The sequence below is a fragment of the Anthonomus grandis genome, chromosome 11 (genome assembly GCF_022605725.1).
Source record: "Anthonomus grandis grandis chromosome 11, icAntGran1.3, whole genome shotgun sequence".
Taxonomy (NCBI): domain Eukaryota; kingdom Metazoa; phylum Arthropoda; class Insecta; order Coleoptera; family Curculionidae; genus Anthonomus; species Anthonomus grandis.
Window position 1 is genome coordinate 14,889,523 of NC_065556.1, and position 22,619 is coordinate 14,912,141.

Below are 22,619 nucleotides of genomic sequence, written 5' to 3' on the forward strand. Positions count from 1 at the left end.
AACGACATAACGAAATAAATTTAAAAAAAAAAGATATATTAAAATAAATGTATATTTTAAATAAATATTATAAATAAAATTTGCACCTATGTGTGACTTGAAAGATATGTTTATAGGTTTCGTTCCTATTGCATGTCAACCTAGTAGCAAATTTTTTGGATGATAATGGATAATCAACTGAAGTTTATACCACATATTACCATACTCGCCAATAAGCTCTTCTTAGGTTGTTTTGCTGTGTTTGTTGTTATCTGTTCAAGAACTTGGTTCTGTAATCAGCAAAAATGTGTATTATTGTGTATTATGCATTTTGGGATTTTCTTCGTTATTGGATATAATATTGAAGAAATGCGAGCATATATTAAATACAAACTCTATTCATTATACAGAAAAAAGCAATTCGTTAAATATGCTCCCCATAACTCCCTATTTTACTTCTTATTATACTACTTTATAAGACAGATTCACTATTTTAGGTGGGAATTAAAAAAATCAACGACCGTCTTGTTAACATCCGCGAGGACTCGCCCCAATATATTTTTAAGCAGTTAAAGGACTCATGTTAGGGAAGGCATACTATTCACTGGGTAAATATTTTGACGATTCACTTTGAGATGTTGATCGAATTAAATTGCGTAGACCGGTTTTTTATTAGCTATAAGTTTTTAAGTGTAGTTTTTAACAATAGTGTAGTAAGTTTTTAACTTTTATGTGATGTTTTATAAGCATTTTATATCTTTTTGACCGTTCTACTAAAATATTTATGTAAATTTTAAAAATGTGGTCGATTCTGTTTTTTTAGCATACATATCTTTAGCTAAGCTTAGTTCATGACACATTTTGTTTCCTTATAGTAACAAACCATATTTCGAGTTTTTCTCAGTTTGAAATCAATGAAAGTAGAAATTGCATAGAAAATCATAGTAAAAATAGTTTCTGCCCCTTATCAAGCATGACTTGTCTGCATAAAAAAGAATCAACAATCTAATATAGGACATTATACGTGCATTAAATAAATATACGACATATTTATTCGAAAATCAACATCTCGCGCAAAAAATAAACAGACATATTGGTAAAGGGCGGATATTGATTTCGAAAATGACTATCAACATGAAGTGTATTTAATAATCGCAACAAAAATGATATACAAACAATACGGATATAATAATTTCAAAAGACGAAACGGTTATTTGCAGGATGTTTATTATTTATTTAGATAACACAAACCTAAGTTTATCAGGCTACTAGCCGGTTTTCTAAACAATTAGAAGATATTGTAGAAAGTCAATACAATTAATTTATTATTTCTTTCCTATAAAATTGGAGAATTTCTACTTGTACTAGTATTATTATTATTTTAGGAACAGCTAACTTTCGGATCAGTTTAAACGAAAAGCAGCACTTCTTAGCTTTAACAATGGTGTACATAGAGGATAGCTGAACGTCTACATTATTTTAATTAATGGTTCCCCGGATTAATGTTTCTTAAGGACAGCTCAACGTTTTAACAAAAGGCATCCAGGCCGAATGTAAGCCCGAAGGATTTTCGCTAGGTAGCAGCCAAATTTGAAGACACTGGCTCTGTCACAAAGAAAAAGAAATCAGTCGAGATTAGTCGACGAAACTGCGCAAATTGAAATTCTGGGTCAGTTGGCAATGAATTCAACTTATATATGACAAGCAGATGTAGCAACTGGATTGTCTCGTTAATCAATAAGAAAGGTACTTAAATTTCATACCTATTTCATACCATATATCCAGTTTTGTGAAATAATGACAGATAGAATTACGCCCGAACCTCGACTACTTAAAAATATTTGCTTCAGTTATGATCATACCTTTTATTTAAATGGGCATGTTAATAAACAAAACTGTTGTTATTGGAATGACGAGAACCCACGTGTATTTATAGAAGGGCATACCCAGTACCCACAGAAAATGTATATGTGGGCTGGTATATTGGAAGATGCTATTATCGACCCAATATTTATACCAGAAAATTTAAATGGCGATATGTACCTATATATATTGAAATGCTACAGAGGTTTATCCACTAATAGTGCGGGAATTAGAAAATCAGAGGGACGTACAATGACATTTATCTTTACAAGAACGCGTACTACAATTCCAACAGGATCGAGAACCTCCTCATTATGTATTTCCTGTTAGGCAATGGTTAGACAATCATTATCCTAACCAGTGGATTGGAAGAAGAGGTTCTATTGAATGGCCACCAAGATCCCCGGACCTAGCAACTCTTGACTTCTTTCACATCACTAGAGCAACTCCAGCATAGTAGAATAGGTCAGGAATTCCCACCTATATCCAGAGAAATATTTGTAAATTTACGTGAAGAATTTGTAAAATAAGTAGGCTTTATTTTTTTTCTTTAAAATAGTGTATTTATTTATTGTTTTCCTTGATAAACAAAGAAGAATTTCCTGAAATGTGGCTTTCTATGGTATCATTAGAAAGTAATTTTCAAGACCTTTAAGATGATATATCACTTGACTCTTTTTCTATTTAAGATTTTTAGAATATCTCATCTTTATTTGCAACATATTCAAGTGATTGCAGATAAGGGTGAAATAATATGCTTGTTTTTGTTTCCCCTTGGTTTTTTAAAAACTGTTTTCAGCGTTTTTTTATTTAATTTTTCGTTCCTAATATATTGCCATTCCAAGTTTTTAAATTGTCGCCCTGTATATAATTTTTTATAATGTAGAAAATGTATTATGATTCTGAACAATAATGCAGTAAAGGGATTTCATTCTGAGTTTTACTCAGATAGTATAATCAGCCACCTTTAAATAATTCCATTAGTAAAATATTCACGGCTCTCATAATTCCTACATCGAAATCAATAATCGGTGCTAATAACAACTTACAACAGACTATAGCCTTAATCTCAACTAAAGCTTTAATCTTTGCCCGAAGATGCTAACATCGTTAGCGAAACACGTGTTGAGAGTAAAAATAAAGAATTTTGGTTCGTGGTAAAACCGTCTCGTAATTTAACTATATTTCGTAAATAAATTAAACGTCGACCTAGGTATGATGACGTCACACATACAGAGCCTAAAGCAACAATAAAAAACTTACCAGAACTAGGCGTAATAGCTTCATTAATATCATTAAGGTTAACTTGCTCTTCTGCTTTGACGGTTTCTCCTGCACGCCATCTATTCAGCTCCGCCTCCAAAACCTCCACTTTGCCCTTAAGCCTAGCGACTTTTTCCTTTTCTTTCTCATACCGTCTCTTCCATTCTTCCGCGGTTAATTCCTCGTTGACCGTAACCACATTCTTGACAGTCTTGGCTCGTTTACCGAACTCCAACGTGGATTTGGTTTCGGCTTCGTTGAAACTTGCCGGCGAACAGCAAATTACGATTGTCGTTCTCGCGTTACCTCCCAGAGACTCTTGAAGGATACGGGTTAATTTGGAATCTCTGTAAGGAATATGAGTTTTGTTTCCATCAGCCAACGCGCTGATAACGTTTCCTAATGCGGATAGGGATTTGTTTATATTTTTGGCTTCATCCAGGACGGTACCTAGAAGGAATATGGTAAGCATTTCAGTTTGTCATGAATCGTTTTACTATTACCTTCAGCTCCAGTCTTAGAAACTTTCTCAGAACCAGCCAAATCGACCAGGTATAACTTTCCTGATAATTTTTTCTGATTTTCTAAATTCTCCTGCTTAACATTTATAAGGAATACTGAATGTGATCTAGATGAATGTTCATTCATATCTGAAAGTAATTTAAAGTTACAAAATTAGTCTAAAATTAATAATCCTTAAGGCGCTTACTTGTTACTGCTATATGCCTATTAGATTTTCCTTCTTCGATAGATTCAAACACTTCTTCAGGGCTAGAAACGAACCGTTCGGTGGCACCTTTTACGAATGGAACTCTATTTTTATCTTCATGTACACTTAGGTTAACTTTAGAAACTGAAAAGGTTTAAATTCATATTAACGCGCAATTTTAGGGTTATTTTTAAATAATATATTACCATCTAACAAATCCCTAATTTTATCCATGTAAATTTCAAAATAGGAAACTTTAATGTGGAACTCTAGGTTTTCCTCCATGGCGTAAATGTGGTTGAAAATGTCGTTGACGATCCTAGGGATTATGCCCTGCTTATGTGGGTCACCTAGAAAAATCACAATGGGTTACAAAAATTGAACATAATAATGAATGAATTCATGCAAAAGAATTTTTTAGTTAATAACCTGTTCTCTAATCAGAAAACGACAGGGGTATCTATTTTAAGGGTGACTACAAGGATCTTGCTATATGAAAATAATAAGACTGCAATTTCTAACTCCTAGAAAGTTGTTTATTGAAATTAAAATTTATATATTTATTACTTTATTCCTTAAGAAGGTTTTACCACACTTTGATAATGTAAAAGTAAATAAAGAAATGGTACTTCAAGTTTGCGATTATAAAAAAACATCCAAACTAAAACTCCAGGCGTGTATTCAAATCCAGATCGTAAAAAGTATTGATCCAGCTCAGGGGAAAATGGTAATGACCATTCGACAAATGGGCCAAAATAAAAAAATGCATTTATTTTTCTCCCAGATCGATAGGCGCCTTATTTCCGAGCTAGCGCCTAGAACATGCAGCACTCGTTGACCCAGGTTTTTGATGAAAAATTAATAAAATATTAAGTAAGGTATGTTTTACTCAGGAATGAAGAGTATCTTATCCTAACAGGAGATGTTTACTTGCACTAATTACTGTATTAATTCATTTTTTAGTCGTTCAATAGAAGTCAATAAACTTAAAACCTGATTCTCAAATTTATTATATGCACGTAATAACTCTGTATCATTAATATTGTTATTACTCATTTAAAAAATTATAACTACAAAATTTAAGACTAAACATTTAGCCAATTGGGATGGTAATTCTTAGAAATTGTGCAGAAAGTCCCTAGAGCTACACTGCCTGTTCTTTAAGGCTATAAACCAGACTTCCTTTTGATAGCTCTAAATTAGCAAAGGTTCAAAAATTATTAAAAGGCTTGTCAAATATAAGGAAAAACAAGTTTTATGATTCACTCAATATGATTTTGGATTCTAAATCTTAACAACTTTAATGATTTCAAGACATATAATGAAAGTGTTGAATAATAATGCCAAATAATAAGGCAAAACCATGTATATAGATGATCCCAAATATTCCTATAAATTTAACTTCATTTGCCACGAAATTAAATTTAAAAGAGTAATTTAACTCTACTTATGTAATTTCACTTCACAAAAAAAGACAAAAGAAAGTTATTTCCCAAAAAAAAAACAATATAGATAACTGGGGCAGAGCTGCCTGTGTCTGCACCTTATTTAAAATAAGCACTATGAAAAAGTTAAGATGATGTACAAACAAATATGTATGTACATTAATAATAAACTAGGGAAAGATACGAAATAAAATGTGATACTATTGAAACAGGATATACCATGACAGACACTTAAAATTTTTTTAACAACAATATAACATCCTTATTTGTCATTTTCATGTAATCAAAAAGTATATTTAATGCTTTACGCAGGATAAACAAAATATGTATTTGAGTTGCAAGTGCACTTTAATTGAAACAGCATTGTCAACAGTGAATGTTAAAAGTTATTTAAGAGAATAACCTTTTCATATTTACTAACTCCATTTTTGAGTCACTTAGTTATAGAAAAGACACTTATGCAATAGAAGTTTCACATAAGGCAATATTCTTCTCAAAATTGTCCAGCTTTGGTATAACAGATCTGTTATCTAACAGCATCAGGTGTCCCCCAAGGCTCCCATTTGAAACCACTACTGTTCAGTCTAAGATCTGAATTAAAATAACACTTTTTTGGCAGCTGCTTGGAAGATACAATACTTTTCACTTGATCAGCTTGCTCTTCAAGGGTATATGAACAAAGAATCCTTCTAGTGTCAATGGGATGTTTAATGAATTGAGATTTATGAGGGCAAAGTTTGCTTCTATTTGCCAATAATAATAGATGGACCTGAGTGTCATAGAACTTAATTTCTGTTGTCATTTTGAGACCACCGTAAGTAGAGCTACTAAGCTCAAAGTTTGATAAGGAATTCTTCCAAAGACTTCAACAATACTCTGGCTTGAAATAACTTTTATATCCATTTGGTGCAATCTATCCTTACATTTTCTAATCAAATATGTTCTCCAAACTTGCAGATTCACAATTTAAAAATGTGAAAATTCCTTAAATTTGTAATATTTGTGCTTGAAGTACATATGACTTCAAGTTTTTGTAAGACTACATACTTATTACATTATTACATAGTCATAATAGGTTCGAAGACTCTGCTGTAGGTAAATTCCAAAAATCATGTCATTTGGGGTTAGTTTTTTTTTATACTTATAAAATTAATATTACTTTATCTATGTTAGACAACATAGCTGGTTGCAAATTTTAAATTTTGTAGATGAACATAAATAAATGTTGAGTAGCGAAGATTTTATGCTGAGGCCTTTATTACTTTTAATTTAATGTAAATGATCATGCAAATATCCAAACATCTGGAAAATTTACTTTTTTTGTAGATGACTCCACAATCATATTAAGAAGCGGCGAAGGCAGTGACGAATTAGCACAAATTAAAAATGTTTAATTTTAATCAAATATCAATGGGAGCCTGTTTTAAAACTTTATAGCTATAGGTGGCTGTGAGATAAGAGCCATCATACAACATAAATACCGTTGTTCCGCTAGGAACTTGTGGCTACATGTGCTCGACACAAGGCCATTAAAAAAAAACTTTATACCTATTAATTCAAACATACCTAATTTATATACAGGTTTCATTAATGATTTATGTAGGTGCATCAAGAGAAGCAATTTTTAACTTACGCTGATGACATTAAAATGTATGCTTCAGTCATAAATGAAAATTGTTGAAGACTGGGTGTGGCTGTGTTACTCGTAGGCCTAGAGGGAACAGTCAGACTGTCGTGGTCGTGTCATAAAATTTTATCTCTTGGAGCCAGAGGTTTCTTTATTTCATATTTGTAATATAGTCTTGTGTTCAATTAGTATTCTAAATGTAGTATCCATAAGTGTTGTTTAAGTTTTATTAAAAATTTTAAGTAGGTCTGTTTGTGCCTTTGTTCTTGTGATGTTGGACCTGTATGGCTTGAAAGAGCTGCTAATAAAGATTTTTTTTTTACTTGAATTCTTGTCCGAGTATCCTCTATGAAAATGAATGCCGAAATTGTCAGTGATTTTTTTAGTGGTAATAATCTCAAAATAAATGTTGCCATATAAAATAAATTAACTTAGTACAAGAACTCTCTCAAGAATTTGTGTATTGGCAAATTTGTTTATAATTATAGTATACCCTGGTCAGATGTAAACAAGAAATGATGCAGTACTATGGGTTCACAGGAATCAAAATGTTATTGAAAAAAAAAACAGAAAAGGTGTAATATTTCTATATATATTATGTATAGCATATACAGAATAGCCTACATATCTTAAAATATTAACTTTGGACCAAAGAAGAATTAACAGTATTATTGTTCCGATGTTTGACATAGTGCACCAAAATATAAAATCTTCAGAATAGTTAGGCAAGATATGTACCAAGTGCCCGATTAAGAAGAAGGAATGTATTGTTTAAATTTACAAATATACATTATACTTGATATTTAAGTTTAATACAGTGATATTAGGTTAACTGTCAGCATCGGATCCTTTAGGGCATTATGTAAGAAAATAATTTTAGTTTAAAACTCAAACATTTAATTATTGGTGGTGTAAGTAATATAAATTAAATAAAAAATTTAAACTTGTCTTTTGACTGAGTATTTTAATTCTATAAAAATCTCTGCCTTGAAATTTCCAACTTACCTAACACTCCCTCCATCGTATGCGTTTTACCAGACGAGGTTTGACCATAGGCAAAAATGGTTCCGTTGTATCCAGCCAAAACATCAGATACGATACTTTTGGCTGCTTCATTGTAGACCTTTTCTTGTGTGGCATTTGGTTTAAATACTTTATCGAAAAGATATACTTTGCCCTATAAAGAAAAACATTATTAGTATGAACGATCCAGGTCAATGGGATAGTAGATGTATATATAATAAATCAAAAACCTATAAAAACCTTTTCCTGAACTTTCCTATATTTGCTAATGTCTTGTCTACAAAGGTAATTACAAAATCATATAAACAACATTGCTTCAGCAATTATTAGTTCAACATCCGCAATCATAATAAAATCGGATCGTTTACAACTTTTACATCCTCGGATATTAATAATTTATAAGTTCTATCTGTGTATGGAGAAATTTACCAAATCATAAAAAATTCTGAATCAAAACGGTGCCTCGAGTACTTTTCAAATAAAGTGCGATATTTTCGATTATCACGCTTTCGATATCTCCGCGATCCCTTCGCTTCAAGCATCTTTTTGTCTTTATTCGATATTAATTATACAGGCGATAGCAGCGAAAAAAGTATTAATATAATTTATTGGATTTTGTCGTTCAATCAGATTGTTAAGAGGTAAAATTTCATTATTGCGTTCTTTGTAATGCCACGGAGGCGGTGATTCATACGCATTAACTTATGAGACAACCACGCGGCAGTTTGCTCATTTTAATTAGATGAAAGAGTTTTAGCAAATCCCTTGTAACGTAGTCTTGTATCGGATATCCTAAAAAGAACATCATTTTGATGATAATTGTACCATTCTTAGAAGCAAAGAACTTAAATATCAAATTAGGATTACGGTTTAAATATCAAATTAGGATAGATTAGGGTTTGTGGTATAAAATATATACCTACTTACATGCTATTAATTATGTGCAAAAACACCTCGCAACGTGACCCAGATTTCCGTGAGGTGCCGCGACGAGTATAATAGAAATATTTAAATGTACCGCCGGCCACCAACTTTCTTTACAGCACTTAACTATATTTAATAATTTACAAGTTTTGAAGCGTTTTTAAAGTCATATATATTCTCCTGAAGATCGTTATCGTTTTAGAAACGCAGTTGCAGGGAGCCACCCGTATGGTTCATCAAAATAAAAACCGCAGCGAAAGTCATTTGTATATCCTTGAATGAACTCCCAGTATATTGTTTAATATTTATTACTTTAACAGTAAAAGTGAATATTTTGTTCTGAGAAAGAAGTAGATGGTTTTTCGGTAAGGCGTTTCGTTTGTGTGACACTTAAACACTGCGCATTGAGTAATGATCTAATCCAATTCGGAACATTTACTTATGCATCATTGGGTCATAATTCAGGACGAAGAGTTGTTATTGTAATAATTACAAAGAAAGATAGAGATACACTTTCCTGTTTCTTGAACTGACTTTCTGAGGAAAATTATTTAAAATAAAATCCTTAGAGATGTGATAAAGAAAGCTATTTTACAGTACATTTTATCAGTATATGTTGTGAAATAATCATAATCAATTTAACAGTTGGTACGTAAAAAATATGGTTGTACATTGGCAACTATTAAAAAAGTATCAGCAAGTAAAATGAAAACTAGCAGTACATGAATTAAAGTGGAAAAAATGCATCTCCTGAAGAAGCTAAGCCCATGTGCGCAGAGCAGATCTATCGCGGTCTGTTATCTCTATGGAGGTTGACATTCTACTTAATATTTCTAGACTAAGAAATATATTGAACATAAAGATTAAAAAAAGGCTAACTGAAACCAAGGAACAGACCTGTCGTACAATGTCCTATAGAGATTTTTATCATAAACTAGATAATGACATCTGGGGTATTGCGACCCTTTCTCAACCCATATTGTAAATCTGGTAATATCTTGTTCGAATTAATAAAACTGATAAAGCAATTATGTAAGAAAAAGGATTCACTAAGGATGTGCTCACATAGTCTTAAACTTTTTTGGTTAAATCTTTTTCATGGATAGGTCTATGAATATTAGTATCCTGATAATTACTTATTCATTAGGTTTAGCTTGTCCCGCATTAGAAATTGCCCCAAAAGGTACTTTTTTGCTTATTACGACGAACTGTATGAAAATTATTTTGTACCATTGACAATAGAAGAAAATTAATTATTTTGTTTGGATATCATAGTCAAAACTATTATACAGGGTGTTAGTAAATAAGTGCGACAAACTTCAGGGGGTGATTCGGCATGGAAAAATAGTGACAGTTTGCTATATAAACGTATGTCCGCAAATGCTTCGTTTTCCGAGATATGGGGTGTTAAAAGTTTTTCTTAAAAATTGTCGATTTTTTTATTCCTCTGAAACCGGTCGAGATATGCAAATGAAATTTGGAGGGTTTTAAGAGGTAGTTATCGCAATTAAGAATTTTATGTTCACCATTGGCGCGCATACGGGTAATGATCTCAATTTTTTTAAAGAAAAAATTGGTACGCCACTGAGATATTTCAAATTAAAAATAATTTTTGAATTCTTCGTTTGTGGAAAAAACCTCTCTTATCTTTTTTTCATTCCTTATGTGGCGCCGTTTTTAAATTAGCCGATTTCTTTAATACATTATCTAGGAGGCTACTGTCAACATTAATTTATCTAATATTAAATACGAAATGTCAACATTCATCTGCGAAATACAAAATGTTAAATTAGCGTTCCTTCACTATTAACCTTTTAGTTATTATTAAAAAGTAATTAATTTTTATTTTATCGAAAAAAATGGATATTTTACAAATGCGGAACTGTCAGATAAGCATTTTATCTATGGCCGAAGTAATGGAAATGGTCGGCAAGCTCGAAGATCGTATGCTGAGTTGTATCCAGGACGTAGAGTACCCCATCCCACAATATTTACTCGTCTTCACCAACGTTTGCGTGAAAATGGTACGTTTAAGAAACAAACGTCTGACTGCGAGCGCCCTCGACAAGTACGAACGGTGCAACTAGAAGAAGCAGTTCTAGAGTTAATTCCGGAGCCACCTGAAACCAGTACTCGAAAAATTGCCAACATATTGAATGTAATCAATTTCACCGTATTTGAAATTCTTAAAAAAAATTATTTGTATCCATTTCATATTCAACGTGTGCAAGCTCTACTACCTAGAGACTTTTTTCCGTCTACTTTTTTGCCAATGGATTCTTCATCAACTCGCTCAAATTCCTAATTTTTTTAATGGTATTTTGTTTACTGACGAGGCTACTTTTGGAAGACATTGCATACGAAATTTCCATAACAATAACTTATGGGCTGAGGAGAATCCACATGGAAACTTTGAGGCTCATTTTCAGCATCAGTTTTCATTACATGTATGGCTTGGATTAATTGACGATCATTTATTCGGCCTATATTTCCTCCCACAACGCCTAACAGGAGAATCTTACCTTCAGTTCCTACAGGAAGAGTTACCTGTTCTTCTTAAAGAAATTCCTCTACAGCTGAGGCAACACTTATGGTTCATGCATGATGGTGCACCAGCCCATTTTAGTATCAATGTACGTAATTACTTAGATACAGTATTTCCAAATCGTTGGATAACGTTGTGCAGAACATTGGCCTGCTCGATCGCCAGATTTAAATCCTCTAGATTTTTGCATTTGGGGTTTTATTAAGTCATTAGTTTATTCCACTCCCGTCGAAAATGTTGATGACCTGAGGAATCGAATTATAACCAGCTGTGAGATAATAAGAAACACATTAGGAATCTTTGCGCGAATACGAGAATCAATGAGGCGAAGAGTTGAATCTTGTGTAACGTCTGAAGGAGGTTATTTTGAACACGTGTTGTAGCTTTGCGCCTATTTAAAATTTTAATATTGTTACTTTCTATTATTGTTCTGGTTTAATGTTGTTGTATTAGTTCTTGATAATATATTAAAGAAATGAAAAATACGCGTCAAGATGTTTTTTTTGCATAAAAACGGCGCCACATACGAAACAAAGACGAGAGAGGTTTTTTGTCACAAATTGAACGAGGAATTCAAACATTATTTTTAATTTAAAATATCTCAGTGGCGTACCATTTTTTTCTTCAAAAAAACCCGTATGCGCGCCAATGGTGAACATAAAATTCTTAATTGCATGTCAAAAAATGCGCAATAACTACCTCTTAAAACCCTCCAAACTTCATTTGCATATCTCGACGGTTTCAGAGCAATAAATAAATCGTCAATTTTTAAGAAAAACTTCAAGCATTTGCGAACATACGTTTATATAGCAAACTGTCATTATTTTTCCACGCAGAATCACCCCCTGAAGTTTGTCGCACTTATTTACTAACACCCTGTACAACATATAGGATGTTTCTAAATAGATCCTACATTTCTATTCGGTAATAAAAAATGAGGTATTTCTCCATATATATTTTCGTTTAAAAGCACTTCCTTCTGGGACATTCTAATTAATATATTTTTTTTTGAGTATGAAATAAATGTTTTATTGGGATGTGCATAATATTTTTTTCAAATAATGGCTTCAAGAATATTGGAAGCTTAATGACTGCTTAATGAATAAATTTAAAATAATTTAATATTATTAAAATATCAAGGGTAATATATGGTATCACCCCCATAAACTGTAATGTTATATTTAAAAATGTTCCCACTCAATATCTTTTTTTTCACATTGATCCTTTTATAGTAAATTATCCTTTGAATTTGAATGTAAACGTATATAATATGCAAAATAAATTTAAATTTTCCACCAGCACAAACTGAAATGACAGAAAATCATTAAAAAACAATTAGTTAATTTTTTTAAATAAATAATAACCTGTTTAAACTTATATCAGAATGAGTCATATTTTATTTGAACAAATTAATAATTTTGAGAGGAATGGTCAAGATATTATAAAAAAGTTAAGTAAGTCCGTTTTTTTACAAGTAGGAAAATGTATAAATGCATAAAAAAGGCAATTTTTTTCATCTTCTTAATAAGTATTATTGCTAGTATAAATTATATGCCATTCTTGGGGATCTCATATGCAGATAGTAAATGAAAAAAAAAACCTCTAACTTAAATACAAGTTAACTAGATAAGTTAGTTAAATATAAGTAAAAAAATATATATTTTTTTGCAAGTTAAATATTAAAAATGCGCTGCACATCAAGCAACTTTGTAGGCGAACATCACCGTTTCCGCATGATCTAGATTATTTTCGGTCGTTATGCACGTCGAAAGAATTTCGCACGTCTGTGTAGAGTACGTCGTTGACATCCCGTCGTTTAGACAGGTTTATGGAATCGTAAATTTAAATTATTTTTTTACCGGTTTTTTACATTTTGAAAATTAGGGCGCATCAATCTGAATTCATTCCTAAAAGTTCATTAACGTATATTATAAAAGTAGAGGACTTAACACCGTTCTCTGAAAGACCCCACAAGTTACTTTACGGCTATTGCCTTCTACTTCATTTGCTTTTACATACTGATACCAATTGGTGAGGTAATCTTATATCAATCTTTTACGATTTCCTCTTATACCATAATCCTCAAGTTTATTTAATAGGATTTTATGGTTTACGGTATAGAATGCTTTAATATAAGTTTACAAAGATGCAGAGGGCAGTTTTATTTTTATCTATAGCATTATACAAATCTGAAGTAAGCTTGAAAATTGCTTCTTCAGTTGATCTTTTTGGTTGGAAACCAAACTGAAAAAAACAGAAATTATATTAGATTTTTCGAAAAAAACTCATTGATCCACTCACTAGTAAGATTTATTCCGGATTTCGATAGAATATAACCAGAATATTTCAGAAACTTATTTTGAATCTTATTAATTCTCTCAATATGTATTTAGTTGTGAAGACTCCAAATAACACTTCCAAACTCCAGCACAGACCTAATAAACGCTATAATGTTTTAAGTGCAAACACATCATTACAATCTGTATGTCCTCTTAATAAATCCTAACATACAGTTGGTTCTATTAATCATTACATCAAAGTGAGAATGGAAGGTCAATGAAGTGTCCAGATAAACTCCCAAACTCCAAATCATGATACTGCCAGCTTACTTACTTACTAGACGACTAAACCGTCGTAAGTTTACGATCGAAAGTGAAAATTTGCATTTTTCTGCATTCAAAAACATAAATGTTGCAGTAGCCTGGCACCATGAAAACACAATGTCAATATTTATTTGCAGTTTTAATATATCATTCGGATTTAACTGCGGTAAATAATTTTAGGTCATCTACAAATATTAAGAATCCACATGTGAGCAAAGTTCGTAGGTCATTAATAAATAAAATAAACAAAAGGGGGCCAAATGGGATCCCCGGGGAACCCCGGATATTACATTAAAATGATTGGACAAATGATTACTAATGTTAACTTCTTGCCCTTCCTATCTGTCAGACCTGAAGCTATCCAGCTCAGTTGGACACCAGACAAACCATAATAAAATTTTTTTTTCAGCAACAAGGCATGGCTGACCAAAGGCTTTACTAAAGTCGGTATATATTGCATGAGTTTCATGACCCTTTACAAAGTTTTCAAAGATAGGTGGACCAAACCAACATGACACACGGCTCAAAAGCCTTTGGAATTGCTGATTGAATACTTATGGGTCTATAGTTTCTGACATTGTTTCTCTCGCCATTTTTATGAATGGGCGTGATGTATGAGAGTTTCCAGATATCAGGAAAATAGCCCGATTGTAGGGACTTGTTAAATATAATATATAAAGGGTAATAGAGAGTATAGGAGCAGAACTTTAAAACTCTGTTAGGAATTCTATGTAGAGTTTAATTCTGTTGCTTCTTCAAGTGCACTTATGTTTATTACGTCAAAACTGTCATGCATACCTAATTGATCATGCAAATAAGAATCTGGATCGATATTAAGATGATTATTTGGACTATAACAGAATAAAATGCTGAACCTCAAGGGTGTTAATACTTAGATAATTCTAAGAAGAAAAGATTTTTGCAATATCAAAAACCTATCCAGGTCATCAAATCAATCAGTCAATCAGGATCATCAAAATGCATAACATGTGGCACAGTACCAGAATTAGATTTAGATTGTACACAATTCCTAAAGTATTTAGGATTACTATTTACAGAACGTTCAGCTTTATATGTACAAAGTTCAAAGCAATGTTTTGATATGACATTGTCTTCTCAGGTTGCTAAAGTGGTTATACTCCTATATTGGTGGCCTCACTGTATTGGTCTGTTTGTATTTTTTATGTAATATCTTTTTTTTTGATAAATTAAATTCTTAAGTTCCTTGAAAAACCACTGTGGGAATTTATGAGATGCTTTAAATACTTATACAATTAGCTCCAATCGAATAGAAATTTTGAATTGTGGTTACCATATTAATAGTCAATAATAGACAACCAGTTAAAATTAAAAAAGTTTTTATTTCAATAAGAAACACATTCGACAAGAAAAACATTCCAAATGGTACAATAAATGTCACAGTGTCATGTTAATAAAATAGTGTAAAAAAATATTTAAATAATCTAATAAGTCTAATAAACAGGAATAATCATAACATTAAAAGAACTAAAGGCACTATTAAAATATCTGCTTAATTGATGCTTTGTCCAAACAAATCATAATCTGGATAATTATTGTTGTAGTTGTGAACCAATCTGTTCATGAAAGTCCTTTAACTATAATTCGTTCTGTGGTTGTTGGGGTTCATACGCCTTCGACAGGTAGATCAATGCATGAAAGAGTAATATACATTTAGTGGGAAATGCTACTAAAATTTCAAACATTTAGTGAAGTTGAAATTCAAATGAATTAACTACTACTTTAAAATATAAACAACAGTTAAATATTTGATTTAAGCTAGTATAACATTAAAACTTGGTTCAAGGCAGCTGTTGAATTTAAAAATATGAAATGATTCCTTCTGATGATTCCAATATGTTCGGTCTTTAAATCAGGTGATCTTAATTAAGATACAATCAGCTGTAATGTCAACAAGCGAAGAAAGTATGATAACATAAACATTCTGTAACTAACAAAAAGTAACAATAGATTCCGGTTCACCTATTTACTTAAATAGATGAGCATGACGACCTACTAACCAATCTTTTTAAAAATATTTGCTTCCGAGAAAATAAAACATGCCAATAATTTCCAAAATCCTGTACGCGTCAGATTTTTAAAAGCTTTAAAAAAATACACCGGCTGACACGGGAAAAAGACATTTAATAACTATTTTACTCTTTAAGATAGACAAATGAAATTTGGTATATCGATGGATTTGTTATAAGAGCATCTTTTGATATATTCAGTTATTTCTCGTCAGTTCCAGTTTAGCCGGAAGTGGCACTAACTTTCTTATTTTAAATGGAACACTTGGCATATTATTACGTATTTAGAAAATAATATTCGGAGAACAATGATACGGCATTTGCAATTGTTTGTTTTATACTCATCTTTCAAAATTTTAAAATAGGATGAATACCATGAATTCGTTGAAAATTTTAATTTTTAATCAAGTAATCACGGTAAAAATAGTTTCCATTGCATTTTATAACTTAAATCTTTTACACGGCTACTTAATATTTCCAAACCATTAGTTTTGGCATTTACTTTATTTTTTTAAATAACACATTATTGGGAACAACCACTTTTAAAATGCGGTTTCTTTTTTCCCAATTATTTGATATGATTCTTTTTTAAATCGGTAGCTAAATAAGCCCTTAAGAAGAAAAAACTAAGTCACATAAATAAACGCATTTAATTAATAAAAATAGCATAGGTTTGAATTTCTTGAACAGTTGTCTTGTTTGAACATATTGTCAAGCGCAATTATTTGTTATTTAAATAAATTAGACCTCGATGGAATTTCTTGAAGCAGTGCCTGATGACTTGTAGATGTAGTTTTTCTCTGTCTTTGAGCGCTATTATTAGGAAACAGTTGTTTTTTGTTTATGAAAAAATCTGTAAAAGTTTCCGCTGAATTCTTCTTCTTTTAAATCAGTAACACTGAAACTATGCTCGTCTACAATCAAGTGGTTTTTTAATATTTTGGCGTCAAAGTTCTTGCTTATTGCTATTTTAAAGTATTTATATAAAATTTTCTCATTTTGCTGTTGTTCAACTGTTAAATCGTTTGCAATAACAACACCTGAACCCTTTAGCTTCCGGACATTCAGCAAAATCTGTTTTTTAACAGTGTATCTCAGAAACTTTACAATAACTGGTCAGGGTCGGCCTTCGCTCTTACTACCAAGACAATATGTATTATCTAGATCTTGAGATTTAATGTTCAACAACAAGACCTTAGAAAATATCTCGAGAACTCGTTTTTCCAAATAGTCTACTGCTTTCTCCTCAACACCAAATATTACCACTTGATTTCTCTTTTCAGCCTCCTCGACACGCTTAAGCTTAATTTTTAAGCTAAACTGCTCACTCTCCAATTCCAAAGTTCTTTGTTCTAGCTGCTGAAGTCTTCCACAGTATTCTCCAAGGTCCTTTTTAATATCATTAATATCTGACCTAATGCCAATATTCTGCTGCTTAATCTCTTGCACTAAATCAAAAATTTGTTGGTTACTAATAGCCATATTAAAGCGAAGAGATCAGCCAAGTCACAGCGCAGTAGGTCTTGCTGCGAAATTCTTATCAGTGACGTTGCAGTACTGACAAAGGACGAGTTCCGCGTTGGGTTATCCGGCAAATTATAATAGTACGAGATTAATTTAGTTATTGTGCGGATATTCATGCATTAAACTTACAGTTTTTCAATCACTTTATAGCAAAGGTCACATTAGCTTAATAAAATTAATTTATCTAAGCTAGATCACTTAAATTACTTAATTTATGCAAGAGCTATTTATAACGTACTGTTTATCGATATAGACCTGTTGCTTTTTTGCCGCAGTTTTTTGAAAGAATTTTAGTGTTTACTATTATTTGAATGACGACTGTGGGATAACTGAATATTCTTGCACCCAGCAAACAAAAATGCAGACCAAGCTTAAATATTTAGGTGTTATTTTGGATGAAAATCGAAAGTGGCACCACCATGTTGAGTATATTTCCACTCGAGTTCGGAAACTTATTTATAAATTTCGTCAATTAAGACAATTTATGCAAAAAGAGACCCTTACGACCATTTATCAAGCTCTGGCTGAATCAATTATAAACTACTGCTTAACAGCATGGGGCGGAAGAAGTAAGACCATCCTGAAACCCCTTATGATTACCCAAAAATATGTTCGGAAGATAATGTTTAACAAACCAAAATTGTAATTCCTCAGATATTTTATTTAGAGAAACTAGATTGTTGCCAGTAAATCAAATTTACTTGAAAGCAGTGGTTAGGCTTCTGTGTAAGAATCCGGACTATTTGTATTTCATATCTCACAATCAGAACACTAGACAAGCTTTAAATAAAAACGTAATTACTCCAAAGACCACAAAGACTAAATGTCAAAAAACTTTAACATATACCTCAGCAAAAATCTATAATCAACTTCCCGTAGAACTCAGAAATAAACCCTATAACAAAATTAAACGTAGAATCCACGACTGGATATTAAATGATAAAGTCACTTGGTTAGTATGATACACATTGTACTGTTTCTTCTTCTTCTTGTTTTTTTCTTTTTTTCCCCTAATTTAATTTAATTCTATTTTATTGTTAATTTTTGAATCACTTTTCTTTATATATTATTTTCTTGAAAATTGTTTTTATTTTAATTAATTAATTTGTATAGACTGGAAATGCACACACAGTATTTTAAAAATACCATTGTGCATTGGGTATTTTTAGCAGTTAAGTACTTGTTATTTTATAATGTTATAATGTATAAATGTATTATCTGCTGAATATATTATATTATATTATAATGCTGGACATCAGGTTTTGTTCTACTTTGATTGAAGAAAAACTCTTTATCAAGGTCTACTGATGTCTATAATTTGAAGGATGTCAGCCTTATTGATAGTTTTATGATATTGTGTACAGGTTCTATAAACTTGAAATGGTCTTGTGTAAACCTATTTTCCTTTTATTTAATATTCAAAATAACTAGGGTAAAATATTTGCTTACAGGTACCTTTTACTTTTTAGGTACCTAAGCAATGCATCTATCATTCGGTATTCTTAAACATACACAACGAGTTAATGTAAGTATGTACATTTACCGTTTTGCTACTGTTTAAAAGTTTACTGTTGTAATACATCCTGACAAGATGTTGTACATTTATTAAAATCACATAGAAATAACTGGAAGTAATATAATATGCCCTGACTTTATTGTTTAAAAGTGTGTTACATTAATTTAAATATAAAAAAAATAAATAAACATGTTGTTTTACACATTTTAAACATCCTGACATATTTACTTTTTAAATAATTTTTTGTTATTCTCAGCATTATATTTTCTATTTAAATAAGGAATAATATACCAAATGTCCCATTTAAAATGAAAAAGTCCTGTTAAGCCGGAATTGATGAAAAACCACAGAATATGTCAAAAGATGCTCTTATAACTACCTATCGATATACCAAATTTCATTTGCTTATCTTGAAAAATAAGAAAATTATTAAGTGTTACCTTTTTCCGGTGCCACCCAAAGTGAAATACATGACTCAAAACCACCACAAAATTTACAAACTTAAATATATGCCATGTTCCAAAACAAATTAAAATTGTCACACAGGCAATACAAAATAAGGGAAATCAATTTTGGTATATTCGATTTCCTATCATAAGGCAACATCTTATAGAGCCTTAATACGATCAACTATAATCTCATTACATAAAAGCGTCTGAAAATTAAAGTGCTTTCCATGTTTTGTTTACACGCTCTCCTATTGAGAAAATGTCCATTAAAAAGAGCTGGCGTTCCTTCTCTTTCCTCTATTTTCGTATGTTCATGCCACGTATTTCCCGAAATCGATCGGAGGTTTGCTGCTGAGCCAGGACAAGCGCGCCGGCAGGATGTTTGCCCTTGACCGGCACCTTTAGCTATTTCGGGATTTATTTTCTGTTTTTACGAGGAACCTGTGTATTCTACTTCCAAAATTGTACCTTATGTAGTTGTATTTTATATAATCTCATTCACCGGTTATTTTTTACGTCTGATAATCTGTCTGACCTAAAAAACTAATTACATATTTCATTTGCAACCATGTTGTCATTATATATTATGATATCGGATTCCTATCTAGAATTACTATAATGATTGTCCCCAGGCATCCTACTGTCCTTGGAGATTTTTTAAACGAAATTCTTTTGCTTCTGTTTAATGAACTCTGTGGTTCTTTTATTTAACTTAAGATGAAAGTACGCAAGGTAACATTTTTTCTCAGATTTAAAAGACCACTTTGTTATTTGTAACTTGTAAACAGTTTAAATAAGTGAATTTAATACCTAGATTAACTGTAATAACCTGTCAATTAGATGTTTACAAGTAATTCTTTTTGGGAGGTTTCCAATAAAATGTGTGTCAAGTCAAATGTTCAAATTTTAGTTTTAATAGAACTTGACTGGATTAGTTTTTTTTTGTTTAAAAATAATGTATTTAAAGGCGTGACAAAATACCGAAAGTATGATTAAATATTGATGCTCTTATAAAGTTCCATCATCAGGCCTGACGCTATAGAGGTTATATAACGGAACAAAGTCATATATTATGAACCTTTAAATTACTTCATGTAATAGGGCATTGTACCAAATATTTAAAAAAAAAACTCATTAATTGGGCATTTTCACGATTAGACTTATTTATTTATTTACTTTAAAATACATTTCACAAATTACATAGAATATACATACAAATTACTGAAATACTAGGAGAAAACAATTTTCTTTGCTCGTCATGGTAGATAAAATTAAAATAATCAAGAAGGTGTCTGGTAGGCTGGTACATCTCCATGGATCTTAAAAGATTAAGGGTTTAAGACATGGTTTATTCATTTGTTAGATTTTATTAATAATATCATTCTTGATTTTAAAAGAGTATAACTGAAACACTAATATTATTTAACCTTGAGCATGAGTTTGATCGTAAGGGCATCAAATTTTTAATTGGGGTTGAGTTTGATTAAAAAATAAAACTGATAATAGAAAAGCAGAGTATCTTTCTGAAATGTTTAAACTTCCAAAAAATAAGCATTGCAATTATTTAAACAGAAACTATTTCAACATAATCCATCATGACAAAACAAAATTTGAGTGTTGTTTCTAGTATATCAGTATGACTAATCATCTGCTAAACAACTCAGCAAATTTATATTGTATATGATTTGTCAATTGTCCCACAATAGTTTTGAAAGACAACATGAAAAGGCAATACTGGTAAAACAATAGGTAATATGTGAGAGATATATAAGTTATATGACACAGTTGGTAAAATAAAAAGTGGAAGATCCTTTTGTGCTGAAAATTTTAATTTATTCGCAATAAATATTTTAAAAATAGTCTTACCAAGCTCCATACAAGGATTTAAGTACAACGTTTTAAGTACAAACACATTGTAAAAATATTTACATTCTCTCTTAATAAATTTGCTGATTAAACATATAACTTGGCTTGTTCATAATATTTCCATAGTGGGAGTGAAAGGATAATTTGGTGTCTACGTAAACACCCATGTCTTTTATAACAATAACTTCCTTGAGAATCTTATTGTTAATATAGTGTTGAGCAAACAGCTGACAATCGGCTAAATCTAAAAAATTACATTTGTTTTTTATTTAAGGACACATCCAAAATTTAACACCATGAGAATAAACTGTGAATGATGTCTGATTGAATGTCTCTGTGCAATTTAGATATTTTTCTTGAGAGAGATTAAATTTTCCATCAGCAAACATTGAAAATTAAGGAGTGACTAAATCATCAAGGTGTATTTAAGAGCATTTTAAAAATGATTAAAAAATGTATTCATAAATAGGTATAATGTCTTAAAAAATTGCCCAAGAATAAAAAACATGTTATTAAGACCAATTTTCTTTCAAATTCGAAATATGATTTATTGTCAAAACACATCCGGATATTATGTTAACAAAGCTTGATAGAGTACTAGTCCTAAAACTAAAATAAAAATAGTACAAAATTTTACACAAAAGAGTATAAAGCTAAAAATAGCCAGTCATATAGTAAAACAAACATCAGAGTAAAGGCACATAAAATTTACAATTGTACCACATACACACTTCTTCACAAAAAAGCCTTGGTAGAGCTTGTAAATGCCAAGCTGATGTTACTTTGTCATATATGGTACAACATATCTGATCTTTGTACAACATTTGATGAAAATCTTACCATTCTATAGGTAATCTAATATAGGAGGAATGCTAAGTATTATAACCTGCATCCGGCCTAGTAAGTATTGTTATATTTCTTAAAAATAAGGCACTGTAAGGACCGTTTCTAAAATAAAAATAGAATACAAAGTAAGAATTCTGTGTGCAAGAAATAAGGGACAAGTCTCTTAAGGATCAATCATAAATAACATCTAATAGTCTTTTTTTGTAAAATAAAAACCTTATTAAAGAGGTACTGGGAGCACACACCCCAAAAACAAAGACCATAGGGATGATGGAGCTCAATTAAGGAAAAATAGGAAGCAAGGAAAAACAGCTGGCAACTGAACTGTTTAAATTATTAACATTCACATGAAGAGCACAAGAAGAAATTTTATTGTGTTTATATGATTT

At 31.2% G+C, this 22,619-nt stretch overlaps 1 protein-coding gene across 1 annotated transcript in view; it reads right to left on the reverse strand.

The window, feature by feature from the left end:
• The window catches only part of LOC126741901 (kinesin heavy chain), an 84,450-nt gene that overhangs the window by 44,273 nt on the left and 17,558 nt on the right, over positions 1-22,619 (reverse strand). Inside the window, exons 2-6 of the mRNA XM_050448363.1 lie at positions 7,892-8,063; positions 4,021-4,164; positions 3,815-3,958; positions 3,609-3,755; positions 3,106-3,555 (exon numbers count right to left, since the gene is read on the reverse strand). Coding sequence (XP_050304320.1) covers positions 3,106-3,555; positions 3,609-3,755; positions 3,815-3,958; positions 4,021-4,164; positions 7,892-8,063 — 1,057 coding nt within the window. The remainder of the gene's footprint in view (positions 1-3,105; positions 3,556-3,608; positions 3,756-3,814; positions 3,959-4,020; positions 4,165-7,891; positions 8,064-22,619) is intronic.